This window comes from Odontesthes bonariensis, chromosome 7 (genome assembly GCF_027942865.1).
Source record: "Odontesthes bonariensis isolate fOdoBon6 chromosome 7, fOdoBon6.hap1, whole genome shotgun sequence".
NCBI lineage: Eukaryota > Metazoa > Chordata > Actinopteri > Atheriniformes > Atherinopsidae > Odontesthes > Odontesthes bonariensis.
The window spans coordinates 15,305,666-15,331,084 of record NC_134512.1 but is presented as its reverse complement, the minus strand read 5'-3'; the positions used below and the strand labels follow the sequence as shown (position 1 = coordinate 15,331,084).

Here is a 25,419-nt window from a genome sequence, read left to right as displayed (position 1 = left end):
TAATGCATTTATCTGCCATCAAATGTGGTTTATTCCTGTGTTGCTGCAGTGGATGGATATTTCTACTGGGAATCATGTTACCAACAAATATTATGTCTCTAAGGGGTTTTTATTACCCCAAACCCCATAGGTTGCTAATTTAGTTTGTCATAAGATGCCTTGAGTTGCATTAGTGTTAAATGCAGGATTTCTATTCCAAGATTAACTCTTAAAGATCCTATGGCATGAAAATAAATGGAGGCTTTTATGTATTTTTATAGGCTTTAGTGGTCCCCTAATACTGTATCTGAGTTTTTTTCCCCAAAATTCTGCCTTGGTGCAGAATTACAGCCAGTCCCAAAAATGAGCTTTCCTTAGGATCCCCAGACTGAGCTGTTTAGTGGGGGTGTGGCCTTACTTACGCCCGTGGTACCTTGCGCAAATGTTTTGTGAATCGCTATGGCACGTAGATGGCACGGCAGCCCTATGCCGTAAAACTAGCGAAACCTGTTGAAATGAGCTTACTTTGACAATATGACGAACTAGTTACTGAACAACTCTCCTAACACAGTCAAACATCAAGCAAGTGCTACACAAGACACAGCAAAAAAGCCGTGCGTGAAGGGGAAAGCAGGAGTGAGGATTTTGACATTCTCAGCTGATTGCTCTGGTTTGCAAAGATGCACGTAGCGCGAGTCATTTCAATCAGGGGGAAGGTAGATATCGTCCGCGCCATAACACCAACAGCAGGACGGCTATCAAAACAACAAATAAGTACACAACACTCGTGTTACAGTAAATGAGGTGTCCACTTGCATACCTCATGCTATTTACAGTTACATTAGCGACAGTGACCGAGCTATTAGCTGCAGAGCTAACGACACAGACAGACTGACCGTTTTGACTCTGGAACCATGAATGAATCATTATCCTGACGAAATGCACTGAATTTGCAGATTCATTCTTCTTCAGGAAGCTTGAAGTAGGGGGTTTTGGTCTAAAATGAGCGAGCTAACCATCTCATGGGCATGCAAATACCTCCAACAGCCCAGTTGGCAGAGATAAGAGCTTGCAGATACTATTAGCTGCATAGCTAACGATACAAACCCTTTCTTGTGGTAACAAGCTGTATAACTATACTGTATATACAGGAAAGCAACACAATTATAGAGCGTTAAATTACTTACTCTCGGGAATGAGATCCTTCTCCAAGTAAGGGGGCGAATGGAGCAGGAGATTGACAGGCGGATCGGCGCGGCGTCTGCAGAGATGCGGGCTCTGCATCGGCCCGTTGTGGTGAAAAAAGAGCTGAGCCAGAAGGCGAAGCTCTCAATTTACCGGTCAATCTATGTTCCTACCCTCACCTATGGTCACAAGCTGTGGGTAGTGACCGAGAGAATGAGATCGCAAATACAAGCGGCCGAAATGAGATTTTTTACATCCATATACAGAGCAATGAGCTGGCCAAAGAGCTGTGGGCGGGGAAAGGCAGTTTATTGGCTCTGGGGGCAAACAACCTCCACGTCATAAGAGGCAGCTTTCCTGATCAGGCCATCTGCATGGTCACATTACCAAAGGCGGAGAATAATTTCCAGTGCATGGTTTAGGTCTATCGTCATTTTTAGCCACTGGGGGACCGCAGGCAGGCTAGAGGAACTCATATTAATGTTAAACAACCTTAAAAAATTTCATGCCATGGCTCCTTTAAAAGAAAATAAGGAAACGCAACCACATAAAGGCAGTTCTGTTATTGCTTCCAAGAGTGCAGTGGTGGAAGTGAAATGAACCGTTGGCATAAAATCTCTGCAGGGGCTTAGATTTTAGGCTGTGATAAAAGCCGCCTTATGCACGCCTAAGGTCCCGTGTTCAGATTGGCAGGTATGTGTTTACATGGGGATTTAACCGTGACACCAGCATCTGCGGGTTAAGTGACAAAGGCAGATTTAGTTCTGTTCTCTTTTTCTCTTTGTCATGCTGGTAGTTCAAGTGGACGTTTTAGTTCCGGAAAAGCATGGAGGCCTGTAGAGTACTGTCCAAACATTTAGACCTTGCTGTTCCAGCTACACGGCCCTGCAATAAACAATCTGATTTATGTTTGTCAGAAACTAATGTATCTTCTCCTGCTCACCCTTTATGGCAGAGTCGGTATATGACCTCCTCCCCAAAGAGCTCCAGCTCCAGCCGTCGTCCACCCAGACAGACCCACCCACCATGAGCCAGAAGAGTGGGGGAGAGGCGGGACCTCCCCCCTCTGCAGCCTTGGCTTCAGGTGAGCTACCTGCTGAGCCTATGGAAACCATGATCTGGGATCAGTTTCCCTGTGACTAAACTGTTCCCCAAGTCGGCAGGGGCAAACAAAAAAATGATGATAATTATGTATATGGCCTTTTATGAGTGTCTGGGGGCAACTTCACCTTTTCATAAGTGTCTTAGGCTATATTTGTGACTTAATGACTTTATATAGATGATTTAATATTTGCATGTTGATGCCACTAGCATGACGATGTATGGTTCTAATATTTCACTTGGGTGTATAAGATTCTTCCACTACATTACAAACTACATTAATACTAATTTCTAGATGTGTATTGAGGTTTAAAGCCCATTTATACAGCTGGAATTGAGCTTAATTTGAATATATATTGGGACTTTTTTTTTAAATGTCTGAGATGCAGTCATACAGCAAAAATAGCGCATTTGAAACTTTTTTTTTTTTTTTTTCCCTTTTCCTTTACCATGGATACGTCCACTAAAACTAGCCAATGAAATCTGCTCACTACCCCCCAGGGCAACAATACAAGCCTGTAACAACAACACGAAGGGATGACATTCCAAAGCATTCCACAGGTTGTGTTGGTCCATTATTTCGGACAATTACGCTTCTCTGCAATGATAAGTTAGTGTATTGTTACCAGGACTAACATCAGCCCACACTGCAGCACAGAGAGTGAGCTGCCAGCTAGTTGTGGACGGTAAAATGGATCAATACTTGTATACTACCTATTTAAGCATCTGTAGTTCTTTAGAAGCTCTTTCCATGCACTTCTCATTCACATAGACACTTGTATCGTGCTTCTTATCACATATATGCACTCAATATGCAGCGTTTTCCTCTATACAATTTGGGGTTCAGTGTCTTGCCCAAGGATGCTTGACACATGGACGAGCTGGGGGTTGAATTGCAAACCTTCCTATTTGAAGAAAACCACTCCACCAGCTCAGCCATTTGACGCAGGACTGAATTTGGAATAAAAACACACCATGCGTATGCTACTCTGTCAAAATAACTCAAACGTAGGCTTTGTGTAACTGGTATGAAACCTCTGCGTTGTGTTAAGGTTAATGGATGGAGACCACACTGCTGCTCTTTCGACAGGTCTTTTTATTTTCCAACCTTTCCTCACCGAACATCACAAAAAAGAGCCGCGATTACAATGACGCAAACATTAGCACAAAAAAGTAAAACATGGGGCATACCTGACAAATATAAATGACAAAATGGGAGCTCACCTTTCCTCACCACACATCACAAAAAAGAGGAAGAGTTTTGGAGAGACTGTGTCTTTTGTCACAAATGTTGCTCCCCCATAAAAGAATGTACAGAAACAGAAAAAGAAAACAAAAGTTCCACCTGACTATTCTTATAAATGTAAGGTTAAAAACAATAATTTTGTGGAATTATACCCAAGCCAAATTAACCCTTGTTACATTTGTGTAAATTAAAGTAGTCACCATAACATCACACATTGGTCTGTAATCTGATGCTTTGAAGCCACAAGGTTGGCTTCTGGCCACCAGCACGCTGCTCATAAGAGGTGAATTTATCAGATGATACTGAGATGCTGATGCGTTTTAAGGGAAAGTGTCAGATGTTTGAACTTCCAACAGTAGTTTTGCTATTGAAGGCACATTTTGCCCTCTTCTTGCAACACTTTCTATACGCTGTGAAACGAACCAGACATTCACTGAAAGTGCAATTCGATGAGTTCCTGAAACTTGTCTCCTAATCGGTTTTCAAAAGAAAGTTCATTCTTTTTAAAAGCAAAACCAATAACAAACATTTGTTAAAATCATTGAGTTCAGTTTTAAAACTAAACTTCTAGGCTCAGTCTAACCTGTAACTAACCAGCAGTTAATACAGTGATTGTAACTACTTATTAACTTTTAGTTTATTACACCTACTTTGATTTTTTTTAAATAGACTTGTGAGTTGTCTTTGGGTTTTTTTTGTTTTGTTGTTGTTGTTGTTGTTGTTGTTGTTGTTGTCAATAAGCACTTTGATAAATGCTGATTTTTTTTGCATTAACGGCATGCTAACATATTGGATAGCTTGTTCATTTCATTCACTATTTTCAGCTGCTTTCTTTTATGCTTGTGCTTAATGTGTTTTGGCACCTGGCTTTTTAGGCAGTCAACAAATGATATCGGTGTGATCTGGCTTTGGGGATGTAGTGTTAACAGTACTGCTGATCCAGATGCTGTCCTGTTGCTTAAGCACACATCTCAGCCATTCCCTCTTTTATGACTTCAAATTGTGCTCCAGATTCTGTGTAATGCATCTTAACACAGTTCTCTTTTTCAATAACACTCGCAGTCTTTATTCTCTTTTTTTTATAGCTGCAGCATCTCTCTGACGGTGTCACATAACATGCATACGATGACTGAATGGTTTAATAACTGAGCCACAAATGGGGGAGGGGGGTTAAATGCATATTACGATTACATTTATTTACACCTGAACCAATATGAAACATAATAAAACAGTAAGTCGCGTTTCACAGCTAAATGATTAATTGAACGTCCTGTCTCTTAAATGAAACCGTGAAGTTGCCCTTAGCGGTCATTCGACTGACTTAATGTCATTTAGCAGACAAAAATGAATGTGGTCTGATCTTAGATCATGGTTTAGGGCAGCCAACGTCAGGTTTATCTGTGGGGGACTCTCTTCTAGAGTTTCATCTAAAGAGCAAACTAACTGGTCAGCGGTCATGTTGGAGGGGAGCGCTTTTGTTAACGCTACCTTTTTACTGTCCTGTGTGACCCAGCTGGCCCTAAGCAGTGCTGATCAAAAGCATGACGATTAGAGTGTCCTTCAGCTTATCATTAACCAAATACACATGCTTTAAAGTGTCTATAAATGATAAACTTCAAAAGTTACTCCTTCCTTCAGTATATTAACTCATCCAATTTACTGATTGACAGAAGTTGAGTCTTGAATGATCAGCTCTCTTGTTGCTCATTGGCTGTCTCGTTTTTATTGCAGGAAGTTCCCTCTGAGGCAGGGAGTGTCTGCATATAAAATGGTCTGCAGTTCACTGCTCCATAGGTCAGAGGCTTGTTTATTCTGTCTCCATGGCTACGCTCAGTCCCAACCAAATCTTCCAATTGGCATGCGCAAACTGTTTTCTACTGAATGCACATTGCACAAACTGTAATGTAACCTTGGCAAATTTAATTTGGCGCCACATTATCAGCTTACAAATTTGGCTGTACAAGAAAGATTTTGACCAGATTTTGTTATGTTTCTTTCTGGCAATGTGTATGTAACAATTTGTAGCTTGCTTTTGTTTTTGTAAACAAAGCATGTCAGTTTTGTCACATTGATTTTAATTGAGAGGTTTTGTAGGAATCAAAACATTAATGGGACCTATAGTACCCTTCTCAACTTTAACTTCAGATTATTTGATCAATGCTTGACAGCTCTCGCATGCATAGTGAGAGCATATTACCCACAACAGTCTGTTGAAATTAGAGTTGGGAAGAGGGGAAATCAATACAAATCATGCACAAATTCAGCTGCTTGAATGGGACTGCTAGCCTGCTCTGTGCCGAACACCTGTCCTAACTGTATCTGTATATGCTACTGCAGATGCCACCTCTTCCACCTCCAGCCCTTCTGCCTCCTCTTCAGTGTCCATGGGAGCTCCATCCAGTGGCCCCTCTACCTCATCCTCAGATCATCTCACGGTTGCCCAGCATCTCCACTCCACAGGAGGGGATGGAGCTGGAGCTTCAGAGATGCAAGGTATGGAGGCTACCGGATCTGCCGCCAGCAGAGGCAACAGTGGAGCAAACGCCACCCCAGGGGACATAGGGACAGGGGTGTTGTCAGGGATAGGCGTGCAGCAGCTTCAGAACACCCCATCGAAACGAAGGCCGGTATTGAGCATATCTCCACCACCTGAGGATCTGTTTGACGACAGCCAAATGTCCTGCCAAGATGAGCCTGCGGCGTCGGGGGCACCAGGTCCAGACTCGGAGCACAGCAGCAGTATGTGGGCTGATGATTCCGTCTCAAACTTCAGCTTAATCAGCTCCATATCCTACAACGACAACACAGAGGTGCCACGAAAGTCTAGAAAACGCACCCCGCGTCAGCGGCCAGGCCCCAAGCCGACTCCTCCAGAAGACAGCATGGATGTGTTTGATGCTGACAGCGCCAAGGCTCCTCATTTTGTCCTGTCCCAGCTGGGCACAGACAAGACCGGTCCCATGGCCAGGTGGGGTGACCTATTCTGTCACTTAGAATCAGAGTAGCTCTGCTTCTGTGTAGGAATACAATAACAGTCATTTTGTTTGTCACAAATTACACAGGTGATTTGACTTTTGGATTTTCTAACGTCGCTATTAATGTTTTTGCCCTGCAGCTCTCTTGAGTCGGGGACTGTGGTGAGAGGTGGGTCATTGTCTGCTCAGTTCCCCCAGAGGAGCGATGGAAAGGAGCTAAAGATCCTGGTGCAGCCAGAAACCCAGCACAGAGCTCGCTATCTAACCGAGGGCAGCAGAGGTTCCGTTAAAGATCGGACACAGCAGGGATTTCCTACCATCAAGGTTTGACTACAAGAGCCCCCAGCTACTTCCCAAGAAAGAAAATATCACCCAAGTTACCAGTCAAACCACCACCTAAAAGCACATTTCATCTGAGTTACTTAAAACTTTATTTTATAACAAGTAAGCTGCTTGTTAAGCTTGTAATCATGAGAGGTATTAACAACCACATTTGAAAAAAATGTAACTTCAGCAGTTGTTTGAAAATCTGCCTGTGGCAGTGAAGGAATAGTTTCTGCCTAATATTAGTTCATATTAGCTTTTGACCTCCCACTGCCCCTCTGGGTCTGTTCAGTATTCATATATGTATAATAAGTAATATAACTTTTCCTCCTTTTCCTTTTTGTCCTCAGTTGGAAGGGATTAGTGAACCAGTCGTGCTGCAGGTGTTTGTAGCAAATGATGCAGGCAGGGTGAAACCTCATGGTTTCTACCAGGCGTGCAGAGTGACGGGACGCAACACCACAGCCTGCAAGGAGGTGGACATAGAGGGCACCACAGTTATAGAGATCCCTCTGGAGCCGAGCAACGACATGATACTGGCGTAAGGGTGGATTTTTTTTTATTATTATTTTTTGTTTTGTAACTTGTATTTTAAGATTAGTGAATACCAACATTGTTGGTTTTAGGGGAACATGTGGTGTTTATTTCCCCTTCTGTTTTTGCAGGGTGGACTGTGTAGGAATTTTGAAGCTGCGTAATGCAGACGTTGAAGCTCGTATTGGTGTGGCAGGATCTAAAAAGAAGAGTACACGTGCCAGGCTGGCCTTCAGAGTCAGCATCCCCCAACCTGATGGATCAGTGCTTACTTTGCAGGTCCCCTCATCACCCATCCTCTGCAGTAAGTAATTCAAACACAGCATTTAACAAAAAGAAAAGGGAAAAAAACACCAGGCTTTGTGGCAAAGTTATGGTTGATTTTGTTTGAAGTAATTTGGGATTTGAGCTTTTATGAAACAAAGCATTTAGTATGCTTTTTAGTCCAGTTAGAAAATTCATGTTAAGTGAGTTTTCATTCTTTCACTCCATCATTGTCCAGCCCAGCCAGCCGGAGTGCCAGAGATCCTGAAGAAGAGCCTCCACAGCTGCTCAGTGGGAGGAGGAGAGGAGGTGTTTATCATTGGAAAGAACTTCCTCAAAGGAACCAAAGTTATTTTTCAGGAGAACATTGCAGGTGCTGTCTCACATTTGTGTGGGTTTCTGTGTATAAACTTAGAATAGATGATGGACTAACATTTTTCTTGTTGACTTTGTAGATGACAATTCCTGGCAAGCTGAGGCAAAGATTGACATGGACCTTTTCCATCAGGTAATTATGTATGCCCGTCTGCTTTTTCTGAAGCAATACAAGCCGCTGTATCTGACCCGCCTGCCTTTCACTGTCATTTCATCCAATTTTCAATGTTTTCCAGAATCATTTGATAGTGACGGTCCCTCCGTTCCACAACCCGTCAATTACTTCTCCCGTGTCTGTGGGAATTTTTGTGATGACCAACGCTGGTAAATCACATGACGCCCAGCCCTTCACCTATACTCCCGACTCAGGTACAGCAACTAAAGTGGGCAAAGAAGTTGCCTTGTTCATAATTGTCTTCTTTCTAAGTTTATGTATCTGGAATAAACCCATGAAGACCTTCACCGTAAGCTGAAATGGCACAATTAATCTATGACATGAACTTGAAATATAAATCACTATATATCAGTCTGATACAATATATTTAATTGGACAAAGTCCAAGGCTGAATAATGTGCTTTACTTGCAAGTTCGCTCCCATTGTTGTGTTGGCAGGATAGAAATACAAACATGAACACTAATGGGGAAAACCGAGATCATTTGGTTAATCGTGGTCACCTGTACTCTCCCCTGCTGGAAGGAAATCTGTGTGTGCGTGAGTGAGTGTGTGTGTGGAGGTTATTCAGTAAACATAGTACCAGTCTAGTGTAAGATATATAAGGAGACAGCTCATCAGATCCTCTTTAGTGATGCGTGATTGAGATAAAGGTTAATCACTGCGACATTTACAGAAGTCGAGCATATTTCACTCAGCAGATGCTTGAGGTCTTCACTTTTTGTTAAGTTTCCCTCTGGGTTACTGCCAGACGGCAGAAAACTGCCTACAACTAAAACGTTGATAAATAGCTCAGTTAATTTAAAACCAAATAAAGTGTATGATGTATCATGTTTGAGCACATCTGCAGTCCACATTAGGGGGATGAAAGAGGACTTAAATGTGAACCTAAAAAACATTGGTCATGTCGAAGCATGTGGTCTGAGGCCTGGATACGATTTCAGGGGAAAGGAGAAAGGAAGGGACCAAATGGGACGAAAATTACATAGACAATAAAAAGATGCATAAAAGTTCATGGTAAGAGCGTGAACATGCAGTAAGGTATGAGAGCATCATCCTGAGCAAGCCTGTGGGAGTGAGCAGTGTAACATCGCCTCGGCAGAACAGACGGTTTTGATAATGCTGTGGAGCAGAATTTATTGCACCTCTGTTCTTGATGCCGAAGAAAATCTCTCTTTCCAGGTTGTGAAACTTATGGCATCATTAAACTCCTGGTTCAGCCTCGCAAACATTTTCCCGCTTTTATGTTTTTTTGTTTTTTTTAATCACAAAAAGCAGAACTTTGAGACTTAGCAACTGTACATCACAAAGATTAAAATAGCAAAGCAGGCTCACATTTAGCTGTAGCATGTGTGAGTGATCAAACAGCTGATATTTTAGTTGGACTAAAAATAGCATTTTGTCGGCAGTTGGCCACGGTATAAACAGAATAATACCCTGCATGTTAGTTTATGTGCAGAGACAAACCAGGTGGCTCTTTGCTCTCACGTCTTTCAATGCAGTTGTGCAGCAAACAGCTTGTCTGGTATTGTCCCTCAAGGTCAAGGTTGACTTCAGATATGTCGTCTCACAGTCTTTTATTCCCAATCTTACCCCCAGCTGATAATTCAAATATCCGGACAGTCAAAACAGAAGGACCAACCCTGGTCAAGACCTGTATATTTGATGAACAGATCAAATCTATGTCCTCTGAGCAAACTGACTGCTCAGGCCAACCTACCAAACGGCAGGAGGACACACCTATGGAGGTGTCAAATAATCCACAACCCACAGATGTCTTCAAAGTAAGATATATTGTTTGTTTTCTACAGACAGAAATAAATCTTATCTACATCAGAAATGCATTTGGTAATAACTTTGTTCTCATCTCTTCTCTTAGACATCCCCTGACCCTCTTATCTCAGTGCAGCAGACCCTGGAGCTTAGCTCCGGTCCACATCCAGGTGGAGAGTCCTTTCAGAGCCCAATGCCCTTACAGCCGGAAGACGTGGAGCTTCCCCAGGCACCCCCTGTCTTCCCCAGCCTTGAGTCTCTCAGCACCATACAAAAGCAAGATCTTTCCTCCCCAAGCTCCTTCCCAGTGTCCGGAGATACCACAATCCCACCTGTAACGGCAGAGGTCCCTCAGCAGTTCCTCAGAGACCCTCAGGAAAGTTTGTCTCCTGAAAGCTCTGATAATGGTGGAAGGATTGTGGTTGTAGCCATGCCTCAGATCGCAGCGCCCTCTCCGCCACATTCACAACAGTCACAGGTTACCCTGTTTCCCCAGGAAGGGGTGGCCCAACTCGAGAGGGCAGTGAGAGAGCTACAGGCTGGAGGTAACACCACCCTCCAGCAGGTGCTGGAGGCAGCTGTAGCCCAGCAGCAGCTCAACTCTGTGCTTTACAGCCCAACACCCTCTGCAGACTCCCTGCAACAGCATGTCCAGGAGAACATGAACAGCCTTAGGTTGGGAACCACTGATAATTCACTATCAGCACAGCAACAGCTGCAGATACAACAACAGCAGCAGCAGCAGCAGCAGCAGCAACAACAACAACAACAACAAATAGAGCAGCAATTTCAACAACATCAGCAACTGCAGCAACAACAAATCCTTGAGAACCTTCAACAACATCAACAACAACAGCAGCAGCAGCACATACAGCAGCAGCAAGTCCTCAACAACATGCAGATCCAACAACAACTTATCTTGCAGCCACAAGACCAACAGCAACTGCAGCAACAGCGAATCATGGAGAATATTCAACAGCAGCAACAACAGCTGCAGCAAAATCAGCAACAGCAAGTCCTTAATAATATCCAGCTTCAGGACCAGCAACAACAAAATCAAATTCTTACCAATTTACAACAACATCAACTACAGCAGCAGCAGCAACAACAGCAGCAAAATCAAGCACTGAGCAACTTGCAACAGCAACAATTACAAGAGCAACAGGTCTTGGAGAATTTACAGCAGCATCTACAAGCTGAGTTGCTCCAGCCCCAGATCCGTCCCTCTGCCCAAGCACAGCAACCCGTCGCCCTCCTGCAGCAGGCTGGGGAGCTGCTTACCATCCAGACCAGCTTCCCAACACAGCCTCCATCCCACACATCTCCCCCACAGCAACTCTTTCAATCACCCAGACCCCTGGCTGAGACCCAGAGCTCCCAACAGCAGGTCCAGGCTGCCCTGCTCCAGAATACACTGACTGTTCTGACTAGTGGCGCTCTCAGCTCAGATCAGCAATCCACAGGGTCAGCCCTGTATTTGTCCCCAAATCCTCAACCCCAGCAACAGCAGCAGCAGTTGGCGTTCATCTCTTCCATGGAGACCTCTACCAGCCAGCCTCAGTCTGTTTCAATGTTTCAGAACCAACCCCAAGCTCAGCTTTCCCAGATGCAGCAGCAGAGCACCCCGATGGAGCAGCAGCAGTCTCCCCAGCAGAACCAACAGCAGCCGCCACAGATTCCGATGGGCCAGCAGGGCTCCTTGTTCCAAACTATCCCAAACCACTCGCAGGCAAATCCTGTTCCCCAGAACCAAATCTCACAACCCCAACAAACAGGTCTGCTTCTTTGTACCACTGATCTTAACCCACAAGCGATAATCTTCAGCACCCAGACCCAAGGTCCTCCACCTATTGCAGCCATTGGTGTTGGAATCTCTCAGACAGACCCAGCAGAGCCGATGTCATTCCAAGACCAGAGCTCGTCAGGGAGCACCTCGACATCCACTGGGAATCAACAACGGAGCTTATTCCAGGAACAGCAGCCAATGCAAGTGACCCCCAGCTCAAACCAAGTCCCAGGCACTCAACCTGTGAAGCTGTTCATACCACAGACTTCTCTGTCCAGCTTACAGAGCACTGTTGGCTCACAAGAGCTGAACAGCCAGGCCACGGCCCCTGCTGCAACTATCTTTGTGGTACAGGGTGGTGTGGGTGTGGTTGCCAGCCCTGGTCAGCAGCCCCCAGAGCAGCTTTTCCAGACAACAGTGGGTGGGAATGTGGCTCCACAAGGACAAGCCAACCTTTTTGTTTTTGGAATCCAGAATGGTAAGATGATCTTAGTCTTATTCACTTCATAAGTAAGCAGTACTGTTTACATATATTGTTTTCTTTACTTACTGCTTTGTATGTCTGCAAATACCTCCTGAGCTGCTCATATGCTGAGTTTAATGATGGAACATATTGCCATTTTTCCTCCTAGACTCATCCCAGCTGCTCAGTTCTTCTGGACCCTCCCTGCCAGCCCAGAGCCAGGCCCAGAGCTCCAGTCACATGCAGCCTCTGTTGGATCAACCCATGGCCCAAGCTGCCTCCACCATGCACAGCAACCTACAGAATAGCCTTCAGGCACAAATGCAGACCAGCCTAGAGAACGCAATGCAGTCCAACACAACAACAGCTCTACAGCCCGGCTTACAGGGGTCCATAGAAACAAGCCTGCCAACTCCAATGCAGACCAGTCTACAGACACAGATACAGAGCAGCTTACAAAGTCAATTGCAGGCATCCATATCCGCAACATCTAGCATGGATAAAATTGAGGACCTTCTGGAAAGCCTACAAAAGCAGTGAAAAATATTTGGACCATGTGGGCACCGAGGAGAGTGAGTGATATGTAGCTGAAAGTTATCCTTCCTAAAATCAATAAACGGAGAGGCGGTGCGTTGTTTTTGTGCCAACGCCACAAAACTTAGAAAAGCTCAAATATTTAAGAATGAAATGCCCTTTTAGTGAAAACCCAAATTAGGAGCTCGCAAGACATTGTTTTGTAAGATATTTATCATGAATTAATTATAACCTCCATCCATTGCTCTTTAATTGATCAATCCACCTTTGTTATTACCCCTCTTGCAGGATCAAAGAGGCCTGTAATAACCGCTTTATCCATTAGTCTCAGAAATGCAGTGTTTTGTTGTTCGTGTTTTAAAAATGTGGGCCTAAGAAACGATGACAGTGAAAACCTACCAGGTCCGGTGGAGAAACTGGAAAGGGATGAAGAATGTCAGCAACAAGGAAACTTGATGCAGAGTAGTTTTTAAAAGCGGGGGGGAGAGTAGATAAAATGGCCACTTATGGAGTGAGTATCAGATTGCACAGAAGTGTCAGATAGGGGCTGAATCTCATTGTGTGAGTGTGTAAACTGCAAGCTTTCGCTTCCATTTTGAAAAGCCGAGGCTGCGAGTTGAGTCGTTTCGTAATGTGGAGTGACCTTTCAAACAGGAGATTACCCGACTTTAGAACCACTTGATGTAAGTTTCTTTTGCCATGGAAAATATTCCCGTTTCTTTTTTGCAATCAATCAAACCTCGTGTTTGCATGTCCACGGCTTCGGTAGAATCTACTCTAAGAGTACAGATAACTAAAATATAGAATTCTTTGTAGAAGAACGTAGGGGTGTTTTGTAGCATATCTGCTGGTATGGCTGCAGTCTGCACTTGAAGTCTCTCTCAGAGGGAGGATGGTTAAATGATGCTATCGGCTCCACTCCACAAGAAAATGTAATGAAACCGCCCACCCAACACGTGGCATGGAAATAATCTGGCGTTGCAAGAGATTGTCCCACATGCGTAATGAGGTGGGAATATTACACACTCGCAAATGAGGTTTTACCTGGTGAATAATGTGACTCGGCCTTTGTTTTGGCACCTTCCCAGTGTTTGCGTGTTTAGGCCTCATCGCTGGGTTTGCTGAAGCTTTGTTGTCGAATTTTTAAAGAGCATTCAGTTATGTCGTGTGCATTTGTTTGACTTTAAGAAGTTGGTAACCTTTACCAATTCTATGTGGATAGAAAGATTTTTTTCCCCACTCGTGAAAACGGAGTGTCGTGTGGTTTTATAAACATTTTATCTCAAGCACTTTATAACCTCTTTTTGTGTAACCTGCTACTTATATCCGTCCACTGCTCTGTAATGAACTAGAGGAATTTGTACTCGGAGACCGTCCAATTAAAAGACAAGAAAAGAAGAAAAGGGAGGGTGAAAAAACAAAGCAGTTTTCTTTGTAATGGTAAATGCATCGTAACCGAACATTTTTACATTTTATCATGTCAGAATATTTTTGAGGTCTAGACTTTGTATAGAATGTCGGCTCACTGTTGAATCCCTCCTTGTATTCAGTCTCAGTGGTCCAGTCAAGTCTGTCCAAAAACAGCCATTCCCACAAAAGCATTGTCATTTTCTCAGTGTTTGAGTGGTAAGTAGGCATTTCTTTTTGTTTTATACACTGATAAGACATCTAAAAAAAAAATACTCATTTAGCTTGTACATTGAAATGAAGGATTTTCACAGCTTTTTATTTTGTACCAATTTCTGTCCAGTCCATCACTGGGGTTTCACCTTGTTTATTCTTTTTGTCTCAGTGTTGGTAGCGTGTGCAGGTTGGCGCCAGATGAATTTAGCATCCAGTGCTTGTCCCTTTTTGTCGTGAATGTGGGCTCACTGGTAAATTAAATCTGTTACATGGAGGCTGGCATTTTGTTTCTGTCCATGGTGCTATGTACAGGAATGATGGGGCTCTGCTGCTGTGATGTCAGAACCACTAACAACACTGGCATCACTTGCTTATTCCGCAGCAACGGTGAGCCTACAGAGCTAGTTGTCTGTTCGTGGTGGGGTTTGACTGGAGGGGCACCGAGGCATACCAAAGCTCCTGTTGTGATTTGTCGCCATTTTGTCTCACACTAGTCCTCGCAAAATACCCTCATGTTTACTCATTTTTACTAAATTATGCAGCTCTCACATGAATGACAATTCAGCATGTTGTTTTAAAAGATGTTAAGGTACTTTCAGTTGATCTCATTTACATTTCCACCAATTTGATACTTTATTATTCTTTTTTTTTTAATGCAGAATGACACCGCTGTACTTTCCATATCCAACAGTAGCCAATTTGGCATTATCAAAAAACCCAATTTTATGAGAATAATTCAAATTTTAGACGAGCTTTGCTCATAAATGCATTTGTTTACATTTTCATAGTCATACTCTTGTCCTGCAGCTGTTAGTGATCCATTTTAAAGTAACTTATCTTTTTTAGAATTTTGTATCCATGTATCAAAAGTGTAGAGTATTTTTGTAAAACTAAGCTTTTTGGTTTATGCTCATAGCACAGAAAAATATCATTGTTGGTGTGGTTTTTTTTGTTTTGTTTTTCTTGAGATGAAGCGCAGGTATACTGTGAATTGTTTGACCGAAATTGGAAATGTTTTCAAGTGGACATCAAGCAAAACTGAATTCTTTTGTTATCTTGACTCTACCCAAACTGTAGAACACAATGCACGAGCTAACCTTCTTGTCTTTTTTTTTCGTATGTCATGCATCTCAAATGGCACTTTGACTCATCCATTAACTGTAGATCAGGTTAGAGTGCAGTCGTGACGTTTCCAAGCATTCCGTTCCTCTTGGTTAGGGGAAGATAAAGAGCACATAATGTTGTGGAAGAAGTGCAGAAGAACAGTAATGCCTCTCAAAGCCATACCAACACAGAAAGCCAACCTGTGACTTCAGTTTCATGAATGTAAATTTTACCTCACGGTGTGGACACAGCTCGATCTACATCTGACGTCGGACCAATTCCAGTTTTAGAGTTCATATATTTTGAGGCAGAGGGGGGGAGGGGATGGGTGGGGTGGGGTGGCACCAGCTGTCATTTGTACATTCTCTGTCTCTGTACATTTGTCAACTTGTTTTGTCTCGGATGTGGTGCAACTTCATGTCCAGCTCATTCATTTCAAGTGATTCAGTAATGCTCAGTCTGACTCTTTTAACAGCCACTTCCACCATGAGAAAAAAAAACAAAAAAACCTTGTTAAATATTGATTTTAATTGGTGGCAAAGTGAGCACACAAATCTTTGCATAATATCATTCTTGTCCTTCAGTCATGTAAATGAATATCTGTGTATATTTAAATGTGAAATATACTGCAGGGGTATCTTGAATTTCAATTGTGATGCTTTCAACAGAACTTTGTGTGCCTTGATAACTTAACCGTTGCTCTGCTGTGTTTACTGGTGTCCCTTTTGTGTCATTGCTCCATGTTCTTTTTATTATCTTGGACCGTGTACCATCAGGACACTTTGCTAAAAAAAACAAATTGACTTAGACTCTTCGACACAACACAAGCATAGCTCATACCGACACTTTCACTTTGACATTTTCTCAATCCAGTGCAAGATATCAGTGATTACTGAACATATTGTGCAGCTTCACCAGTGAATTGCCACCTTGTTTGAAGTTTTCTATTGAAAATGGTTTTCATGCCTCATGAGATTTGTACATGTGAGGTAAAAGGGACAAGACGGTGGCGATTGTTGAATGGAGAACTTTCTTGTGTTGATGTGCTTATCAACATTAATGTTGCTGTGAAACGCTTGATCAAAGGGGGCAACCATGATAAATTAACTGTTATTTGCCAATAGTGTGAGCTGTTATCTTGTGTGTAATCAGTTTGCTCACTTTTCCTAGTTCGCTTTCTATTTCACATCCTTCAACAGTTCTGTTGTATCAATTTTGTGTAGCTTGAGCTTTAGTATCTAGCCTTAAGACCCTGCAGTAGGGATAAAGGTCAACCCCAGTGTGTTATACATCTGAACTATTATTAACATGTACTTTGCCTTTGTCTGGACATTTGTATACTCTTCTGTTTATATCTGTAATCCTGCTGCTACATTAAATGAATTAATAAAAATGTAAAGGTCTTGATGTGCTTTCTTTTTTTTCCCCTTCAGCGTTTAATATTTGCTAGTTACGAAGCACAGAAAGGTTTAGCAGTGGATGGAAAAAAAATCTTTACGATCAGATATTACTCGAAAGTTACGTTTTGCTTTGCACTGCCACAAATGCATTACAAGTGGGGGGGGCAGACATCTGATCAGAGTTTACTAAGTCTACTATGCAGAATCTGTTGGAAGAAAGATAATGGATCCTCAGAGTCGAAACCAACATCAAACTCAGGTTTTTTCCTCAGAGCAAGGGCAGCGACCAGTATCGCCAATATAGCCGTCAGCCCCCATATGTGGTATTGACTATCTGAATGTGGGTCCACATAATAAAATGAGTGCAAAGGTCCAATCATCCCGGCAGCACCGTGGGTAATGTAGTGGTCCTTCTGACTGGTGAAGAAGTCCAGTGGGACTGTGAACACAGCACTGACCTCAGCCGGGTTTGGAGTGGGACAAAATGTCTCCTCTATGAAGCCAACTACCGGGGTCACCAACAGACCTCTCTGTTGAAGGAGATGAAATGAAGAGGGGTGACATGACAAAAAGACGGACCCAAAGTAGCTGACGCCCTGAGAGGAAATCTATTTCTTGCTCTACCTTATTGATGATTGGGAACAATGTGCAGACAACCTGAACATCCTCAGGCTGTACACCTATCTCCTCCTTTGCCTCTCTCAGGGCTGTGTCCACATCATCCTGGTCACTGGGGTCTCTCTTTCCACCTGGAAAACACACCTCACCAGCACTGGTCCTCAGCTACACACAGAGGGGGGGAGGGGGAGGGGGGGGGGGGTAAAAGTCTAAAACAGAGTTGAATACGGGTTACAACAGCCACCTCCATCGTAGAGACTTAATTTCAGGTTACCTCTTTTGAACGTAGAGTCATTAAGGTGTACAGCTCTCCACCCCTCACAAACAGGGGGATCAGCACTGAGGCTTTGGGCAGCACCGGTAGATAGGAGAACTTTTCTCCAATGTCAAACTGCTTTAAAGTGGCTATCGTTTCCTCTTTTATACGCATTATAGTAACAGGAACACGTTAAGTAAAAGCAGAAGTTTTAAAGTGGATTTTGAGGTCCGACATGCCACGTCACGATAAAAAAAAAACCTGTTGCCTTTATTTCACCTAACGTCTTCACCTGTGCAGAGGAGCCAGAGAAACGGTAGGTTTACGTTAGCACGGGAGTTGACCTGAAGTAGTTCACTTTAGCTCGGGTGACAGCCGTGTCCCTCACGTTGTTACAGTCGAGCTAAAATATGATATAATATCCAAAAGTATTCGACCAGTTATGAACGCAAAATTTTATGTGACGGTTAAGCTAAGGTTAGGGTCATATCATACTCATTAAGCTGAAAAGAACATGACGTCAAGTGTACGCGACTAGCTATGTGAGTTGCGCATGCGCGGAGACAGAGCAACTGAAAAACAACTGAAAAGCAACTGAAAAGATGCGAAATGGTATTTGGAAACAAAGCAACTATATTAAAACAGACAATGTTCCCACAGAGACAAAGAATACAGACAGATTTTTTACACCGGTGTAAAATGACCAAAAATAACTAAAATGTAAAATAAAAGAAAGATAGCTAAATTAAGCCTCCCCTTCCCCCAAAAAGACATGCATATAGACCACAAAGATGCTAAAACATCAGACATAGTTACGTGAGATGTGGTTTTCTATCTGCCTGAGTTAAGGTTCATGTCATTTATCTAATTTGTGACACCTCCGCCATCCTGCTTTTCATGAACCAGAAATCCTTCTCCACAAAAAATCATCTTGCAGCAAGTCTCTGTTTGTAAACTGCACCTTGAGGTAAGAGGAGGCTTGCTTGAGGTGCAAAATGTGAAAATACACACAACATATGTGAGGTGTGTCGTTTGTGGAAGTGTTTTTAGGATTGCTCAACATCTGAATGGGGCTTGACCTGTTAATCCCACAATGCAAAGCGACTTAAATGTAAGTGTATAAATAAAAAATGAAACTCAAAGGAAAGCCAAAAAATGAATGGTTGGATGATGTCATGGAGGACGCAGCTGTGTTGAAAGCTAAATTGTTTTATTTTGTTAAATGCCTGTCACCTTGCCTCCTCCGTTAGCCATTGCTTCCTTTCTTTCTGGTGTTATTTATGCTAATGTTGCTCCATCTCACCTCAGGAAGTGACACCCTTTTTTTTGGGAAACTGAAAAAGTGCGACTGAACACAGAGTTCAAGGTTTGAGCTGGATTTGTATTGCTGTAAACAGGTTCTCAATGAAAACATATAGTACATTGCACTCACTTGTACCGCATAATGCGGGGACATACTAGCAACTGAATAGGAAACCAAAGCATGTGCAAACTTAAGGTCGCCGACAGCTCACTCAGTATATACAGTAGCCTGAGACATGTGATCAATAAGCCAGAGAAACAATTAAAGACATTCTTCTGCTCCATTTCCAAATAAGAAAAGTTAGATTTACAGCTAAAGTCTACACACAGAAATTTGCTTAAATAATTCAAATTCACCAACCAAAATTTTCTTAATAATACAAATGATTAGTCCCATTTATTTAGGGAGGAAAGAAATGTTCTTCTTGAGATTCATTACAACCCACAAGTTACTTTTTGTGGATTCCTATGTAGAAAAATAAATAAGATTCAAAACACAGCAAAGCTAGGGGGGGTCGTCACAGTGGTCCAAGTCTTCAGTGAGTCAGACATCACCTCTGTGCCAGTTTGAACACTCACACTTTGTACTTCTCCTTGGCCTGATCGTTCAATATACAGATGTGCTGGGGGGAAAAAACAAATAAATTCTATATATATATATATATACATACACTTTGTTTTAACTTCTATGACATCTCTATGTACATATCATTTTATGTTCAGTGTATGTTTATTGCTGCTTATCTTAGCCAGGACACTCGTGGAAAAGAGACTATAAAGTCTCAAGAGCTTTTAAATAAATAGATGAATAAGTAAAATGTATGTTGCTTAGCAACAATATTTTCTGTTGAAATCAAACATTTCCAAGAGCTAACACATGCTGTGACTAAGGATGTTTTCACATTCAATAACTCCAAAAATGAGAAAGAAGGGGTTTTAGACAAGACTTTCATAATATGCCCCCCCCCCCCTTACTTTCCCAGTGTCTTTATCAAGATAAGTGTCATTGAGTTAGAATGATTTATTAATATTTCATTTCTCAACAGGACATTGTTTGCATAGCAGACATCTTACTTGTGTTTTTAAAAAAAAAGTGTTTATGTAAATTAGAACCTGACAGTAAGCATCAGAGCTTGTGAAACTGCGGCTATGAATCCAGTCAATGTTATATGGACATAAACTGAAGATCTGTTCGCAAACTTTTCAACTGCATGAAAACTTACGCTGAGATCTCTGAAGTACTCATTGTAGTCCAACGCATAGCCCACCAGAAAGGCATCTGGCACCTCAAAACCAATGTCTGAAATAAATTTACAGACACCAAGTTCAGTGGAGGTAAAACAATCAGACGTCGACTCCTGTAGGCTGTGTAGTAAAATGGCAGTCATCAGTTTTTCAACGTTTCTGTGAGGTCGTGCTTAAGTTGTCGGTTCTGTGTTAATGGAAAGGCAAAACGCTTACAGTAACAGCTGTCCTTGAGGAATAACTTAAAGAGATTATCCAACTCAAACCTAAAAGCATTACATAATCAGAGACTGTGTGAGCTGGAGGTTGTCAGGCATGCATAAGTACATAAATGCCTGGCTCACTGCATTTGGTGTAGGTTTTCCTGAAATGTATATGAATCCTACTTCACTACATCTTAAAAAAAAAAATAACAATAAAAACAGAGACACACGGGAGCGTGAGGCATTAAATGAGCATGACCATTCATTATTACAAAGACTAACACACCATGTCTTAAGTAAGTACAAAGATACTCACAGTCTGGTCTATACCCCGAGCTCCTCGGGGTCCTCTTGACCAGAAGGCTGGACAGAGAAGTGAGAAAATAGCATATTAAAGACAAAAAAACTGTATCGTCTGCAACCTTTTCAGTGCAGGTTTTAATCCTGACAGATGGCATCTGTTGTCCTGCACCAGCCTGCCCAAACAATTGCTACTTCACACATCAAGATCAACCTCTTTAGAGCTTATTTAAAAACATGGGCCAAAATACAGGTTAAGCAGTTAACTTTAAAACTCAATTCACCAAGAAAAGAGTTGTTTAATATGGTATTGACTCCAGCTAAAGCTTAAAACTTCTCACCTGCTGTACCGTATCGGCAAGCAGCAAACACGTCAGCGGAAACAGGAACTGGCTGCACGGCTTGATACTATTAATGTGTGGGAACTGGATACCGTTTTAAAACTTATGTCAAATAAGTGGCAAAATCAGCAAGCGCAAACCCAATCTACCGTGTTTGGTAGAAGCTTAAAAAAAAAAATAAAAAAAGCCCAAACTGATTGGTCTTGTCATGCCCAGCTATCAGGAATACTCCAGAGAAATGGCCTCTGCGTCTACCTCCGCAGTGTAGTTTATAGTGCGGCAGATTAACTCTTAAGCTGCTCCATCCCTCTGTCACATTACATCTCTAATTCAGTCCTAAAGGAGAGTGTCCATTAGCTAAGAGCGCTCTTAGATGCACTCTGCGTGAAGACATAACTGCCAGTTATAGTTGAAGTCTATGTGCCTACCTCACAACTTTAACCATTTTGGGATTACATTCACTCAGCAGGGAAAGTAGCGTCTGCATCGTCCGTCCTGTCTCAACGATATCCTTTTTATCAAAGCAGGAAGTGGTCGCATTTACACCGAGGCATGAACAGAAAGAGACATTAGTTAAACATGGACTTTTATGCAAGTCTTGCACAACAGAGAAATCTATTAATGATAAAAGAGATGAGCAAAGTAAGAGTGCACTGATGCAGACTCAAGCATTAATCTGTTGGACCGCATCAATTTGCTATACAAATCACATGCAAATGGATGAGCAGGGTTTTTGACAGGAATAGAAGTCATGTGTTTATTTTGCATAGTCCCTCTGTATACGTGTGGGTTTGTACAGAAGTAAAAAACTAGAACTAAGACATATCACACCAGCAAGCCGGAAACCAGAATAGAAAGGTCTTACCTCAACAATCAAAACATTCTGCAGGAAAAAAGGAGTGAAACAAGTTAATGAAGCAGGTCTGTATAAAACGCAGTGTAGTATTTAAGCCTGCTGGACTCCCAGATGACTAACCTTTCCTGAGAGGTTAGACAGCTCATCCCCTCCTATGACTTTGACATTGTTTGTTGACTTGTCATTCTAGAAAAAACAAAAAACAAACAAGAAGCATTATCCATCCCCCAGTCTGGATTCATGCACTGTACTGCAATGCGCCTACTGCCAATTAAAAAGATTGTTCTAGCTGGTATTTTGCCAACTTTAATGCATATCGCACACTTCGCTTAAGCACAAGCGCGGCCTGGAAATGTAATGAGAAAGGCAGCTTACACAGTAGCTCTTCACTCTAATGAAATCCACCGTCAGCGGGACTGATTTGTCGCTGTTCTGGTTCAGCGCTTTAATGTAGTCCAGGAGGTCTGCAAAGAACTTGTAGCCCCCTTTTAGCACACACAGAGCCACGATGTGGTGTCCCCCCATGTCCCGGATTATGTCACGGGCCAGACGCTCTGTCCTGCAGCAAAGAGGGGAGACACAGAGAGAGCATCATTATCCGCAGTGCTTGTTCTTAGGATGGGGAGGAGAGCCTTAGCATGATATAGCATTTCACCGCACTGCACCCCACTCCCAAAATCAACTTAAAAGTGTTCAGCAGGATTCAGCTACAATAAGCAGCCTTATTTGTTCCCACAGGAAAGGCTCAGTTGTACTGAGGTTTCCAGTAAGCCATAACAGGCGATTGGAGGACATCCCCACAGTGGAAAGAGTCAATATTAATACATATCAAAATATATGCTGTGAAATTTCCCAGACTGGAAGAGTGTTAGATGTCAGAGATACAACGAGGTGACTTCCAGTGAGAGCGCTGCTGATTGGTTCACCTGTCCATGATTAGTCCATGAGGGATGATCACTTTTTCCAAATCGCTCTCATAATGTCTGGGGACACAGAAGAGGTCCAGATCATGCCCTTTCTCGTCATCGGCGATCTGGAACAAGAAGGAGCAGACTCAGCAGTGCGCAAAACGTTTGGCTTTGACAGAAAAACGTGCGCGAAAGACGCTTTTAAAGTGAAGCCCCGAGCAGCACAGAGCCCCCCGGCCACCTGTTTATCCCCACGCGCGTTTCAAAAAGGCTATGTGGTAAACGTGCATTGCAGTTAAAGAGTAAAATTGTTATTGAGGGCGCTCTTGCCCCCTTCTTTCTATCTAACGGGCCTGCGGTAGCAGCAGCAGCTCACAACCACACCCTGACAAGTGAACAAGTTATCACAACACGAGCGTGTGCGGGTGCGCGGCTGCCAGCCTCACCTGCAGATATGAAGCCATGATACCGGCGGTCCGTCGTTCCGTTTCAGTCGCACACACTTAACTGAGGAGTCATACTCAGACTCCGAGACAGCGAGTAGGGATTTGTTCGCGGGAGGCTGCACGAGCTACTCTCCTCTTCTTCGACTGTTTGTGACCGCGAGCGGGCTCGAGCAGCACGCGACGCGTCTCTGCAACCGGGGTTTAAGCCCTTTACGTCAGAATCCTGTTTACCTTCCCAATAATCTGATTTGTCCGACACAACTACAGTTTAAATGTGCTATGTTGGGCGCCACCGGTACCACTACATTTTTTTTTTTTTAATTGAAACTGCGGTGGTTGACCTGAGAGCTCTGAGCGCGAGAGGCTGAATGACGCAGTTTTAAAAATATAACCAATGGTAGTTCCTCCTCTCTGAAAGAACCTCATCCTCCTGCATCTGTGCTCAGACATTTTACACTGCACACTCTTTCACAGACACGTATAACGTATATTTTCTCAACATGGTCGCTCATTTTCTAAGTTCTATGTGTTGACATAACAATCCCACCACACGGTGACACTTAAAGTTCATGAGAAACTTACACAATGGCCCATTTAGAATCTGACGCGTCTAATTTCAGTTATGTTAAATGACTGAAATCCAAAGTGGAAGTTTGTGACACTTAATGGGATTTTGTAATCCTGCATAAATGGTGTTGAATGAAACGTGTCACTCCTCGTATTTCTGAATGTGTGTGGACTAAACACTTTAACTGGTTTTCATAAAAGTCCCCCAAACTAAATAAAACACGATTAAACTATGATAAAAAACCTGGTATTTATTTACTGAGGAAACATTCTAATATTACATATCTGTGAGTGGCAAAAATATATGAGCAGTTCATTTTAAGGTAGCGTTAAGGTTGATGGTTTCAGTCGGTGAGATGTCAATCAGCTGTGAGTAAGAACAAAGAGAAATCAAGATTTGCTCTTCACAACAAACATGTGTGTCGAGGGGGATTTCTGAAACCCTCAGAAAATCTTGATGTTTGTCAGGTTAGAAAAGAGTTTGCACATTTCCAAACCGCAGTCAGGCAGACTGTCCAAACCGAGGAAATTCAAGATCTTTGCTACCCTTCCAAGACTGGTCCACCAAAACAGCTACAAAAAATGAAAAAAGGAAGATCAGAGTTACCTGTGAGCATCTTTAATCTTCTCTCACACAAGCTGATATTTTACAGATAACTTCACAACAAAGATGTATGTGACAAGGAAAAAGAGCATTGCTGCCCATCTGCAGTTTGCTTAAGAACTAAAGGGCAAAACCTAAAGGCTGCTGAGAAAAATGGTTTTGTACTTTTGGTTCGAATATATAAATAAACAAAGTTTATAATTGGAGAAAGTACCGACCTCATGGCATCAGAGAAGCATGGTGACGGCAGTATCGTGGTTAGTCTGTTTGTCCTCATCAGAGTAAGGAGAATTTTGAATTATACAAGCCAATTCTAAAGGGAAACATCAGGCAATTTTTCTGAAATGACAGAAATCTGCAATGAAGTCAGACAACTCAACGTGGGATTTTACCAAAGAATCAGACCTGAATCTGAATTAAAGGACAAGACCGTTTTTTTGACATTGGGCCCTTGATTTCACATTATAACATGATGTTCTACTCACCCCTGCTTGTTGTTGGTCATTTGGAGCTGTTCCGAAGATATTCGAGAGGCGTCTGGCTGCTCTTTTGAGATATTCGGCCATGAAACGGTTTCCTATGGGCAATGTTATACAGGCACAAACTATGCTGTTTATAATTTATTAATTACTCTACACTAGCACTGATAACGTGGAGGTGCGTCGCTTACTTAAAAAAAATCCAGGTTACTGTCATTTTGAATTTTTGTGGGTGTTACTGACGTCATCGTCGTGCTACTACCACAGTCAGCCCACAGACCTGCTGCCTATTTATTCATTCGGCTAAAATTCAAAATTACAGTAACCTGGATTTTTTTAAGTAAGCGACGCACCTCCACGTTATCAGTGCTAGTGTACAGTAATTAATAAATTATAAACAGCATAGTTTGTGCCTGTATAACATTGCCCATGTTTCATGGCCGATTATCTCAAGA

The 25,419-nt window shown here is 42.6% G+C and overlaps 3 protein-coding genes across 5 annotated transcripts in view; 1 reads left to right on the top strand and 2 right to left on the bottom strand.

Moving 5' to 3' along the window:
- Nucleotides 1–16,838, top strand: part of nfat5a (nuclear factor of activated T cells 5a) — a 30,852-nt gene extending 14,014 nt beyond the window's left edge. Inside the window, exons 2-12 of one of the 3 annotated variants that reach the window (XM_075469665.1) lie at nt 2,120–2,248; nt 5,849–6,479; nt 6,627–6,810; nt 7,161–7,351; nt 7,476–7,648; nt 7,847–7,981; nt 8,064–8,116; nt 8,220–8,352; nt 9,756–9,940; nt 10,036–12,193; nt 12,348–16,838. In XM_075469665.1, the coding sequence (XP_075325780.1) occupies nt 2,120–2,248; nt 5,849–6,479; nt 6,627–6,810; nt 7,161–7,351; nt 7,476–7,648; nt 7,847–7,981; nt 8,064–8,116; nt 8,220–8,352; nt 9,756–9,940; nt 10,036–12,193; nt 12,348–12,718 (4,343 nt within the window). In that variant the 3' untranslated portion in view covers nt 12,719–16,838. Of the gene's footprint in view, nt 1–2,119; nt 2,249–5,242; nt 5,306–5,848; nt 6,480–6,626; nt 6,811–7,160; nt 7,352–7,475; nt 7,649–7,846; nt 7,982–8,063; nt 8,117–8,219; nt 8,353–9,755; nt 9,941–10,035; nt 12,194–12,347 lie in introns of those variants that run through there. The other 2 variants (XM_075469667.1, XM_075469666.1) reach the window with 2 other exon arrangements.
- On the bottom strand, nt 15,931–18,237 carry nudt7 (nudix (nucleoside diphosphate linked moiety X)-type motif 7). Its single transcript, XM_075469668.1, has 3 exons — nt 17,732–18,237; nt 17,464–17,622; nt 15,931–17,369 (listed from the first exon to the last, which is right to left on the bottom strand). Exons 1-3 carry the CDS (start codon nt 17,885–17,887, stop codon nt 17,016–17,018), a joined length of 669 nt encoding a protein of 222 aa, XP_075325783.1. The 5' UTR covers nt 17,888–18,237; the 3' UTR covers nt 15,931–17,015.
- An 836-nt stretch (nt 18,238–19,073) lies between these two features.
- hprt1l (hypoxanthine phosphoribosyltransferase 1, like) lies at nt 19,074–23,693 on the bottom strand. The gene is made up of 9 exons (XM_075469664.1): nt 23,315–23,693; nt 22,887–22,993; nt 22,336–22,519; nt 22,081–22,146; nt 21,970–21,987; nt 21,533–21,615; nt 20,780–20,826; nt 20,239–20,315; nt 19,074–19,638 (listed from the first exon to the last, which is right to left on the bottom strand). The coding sequence occupies exons 1-9, from the start codon at nt 23,330–23,332 to the stop codon at nt 19,591–19,593; spliced, it is 648 nt and encodes a 215-aa protein (XP_075325779.1). The 5' UTR covers nt 23,333–23,693; the 3' UTR covers nt 19,074–19,590.
- Nucleotides 23,694–25,419: the final 1,726 nt, after the last annotated feature.

Excerpts from the sequence above, each read along its gene's own strand:
- nudt7 (XM_075469668.1), bottom strand. The coding sequence starts at position 17,887 with ATGCGTATAAAAGAGGAAACGATAGCCACTTTAAAGCAGTTTGACATT. Across the intron at positions 17,623-17,731 it reads TGACTCTACGTTCAAAAGAG|CTGAGGACCAGTGCTGGTGA; the intron begins GTAACCTGAAAT and ends CTCTGTGTGTAG. Across the intron at positions 17,370-17,463 it reads TGTTCCCAATCATCAATAAG|AGAGGTCTGTTGGTGACCCC; the intron begins GTAGAGCAAGAA and ends CTCCTTCAACAG.
- hprt1l (XM_075469664.1), bottom strand. Across the intron at positions 22,147-22,335 it reads TTAGAGTGAAGAGCTACTGT|AATGACAAGTCAACAAACAA; the intron begins GTAAGCTGCCTT and ends TGTTTTTTCTAG. Across the intron at positions 19,639-20,238 it reads AGTACTTCAGAGATCTCAGC|CACATCTGTATATTGAACGA; the intron begins GTAAGTTTTCAT and ends TTTTCCCCCCAG.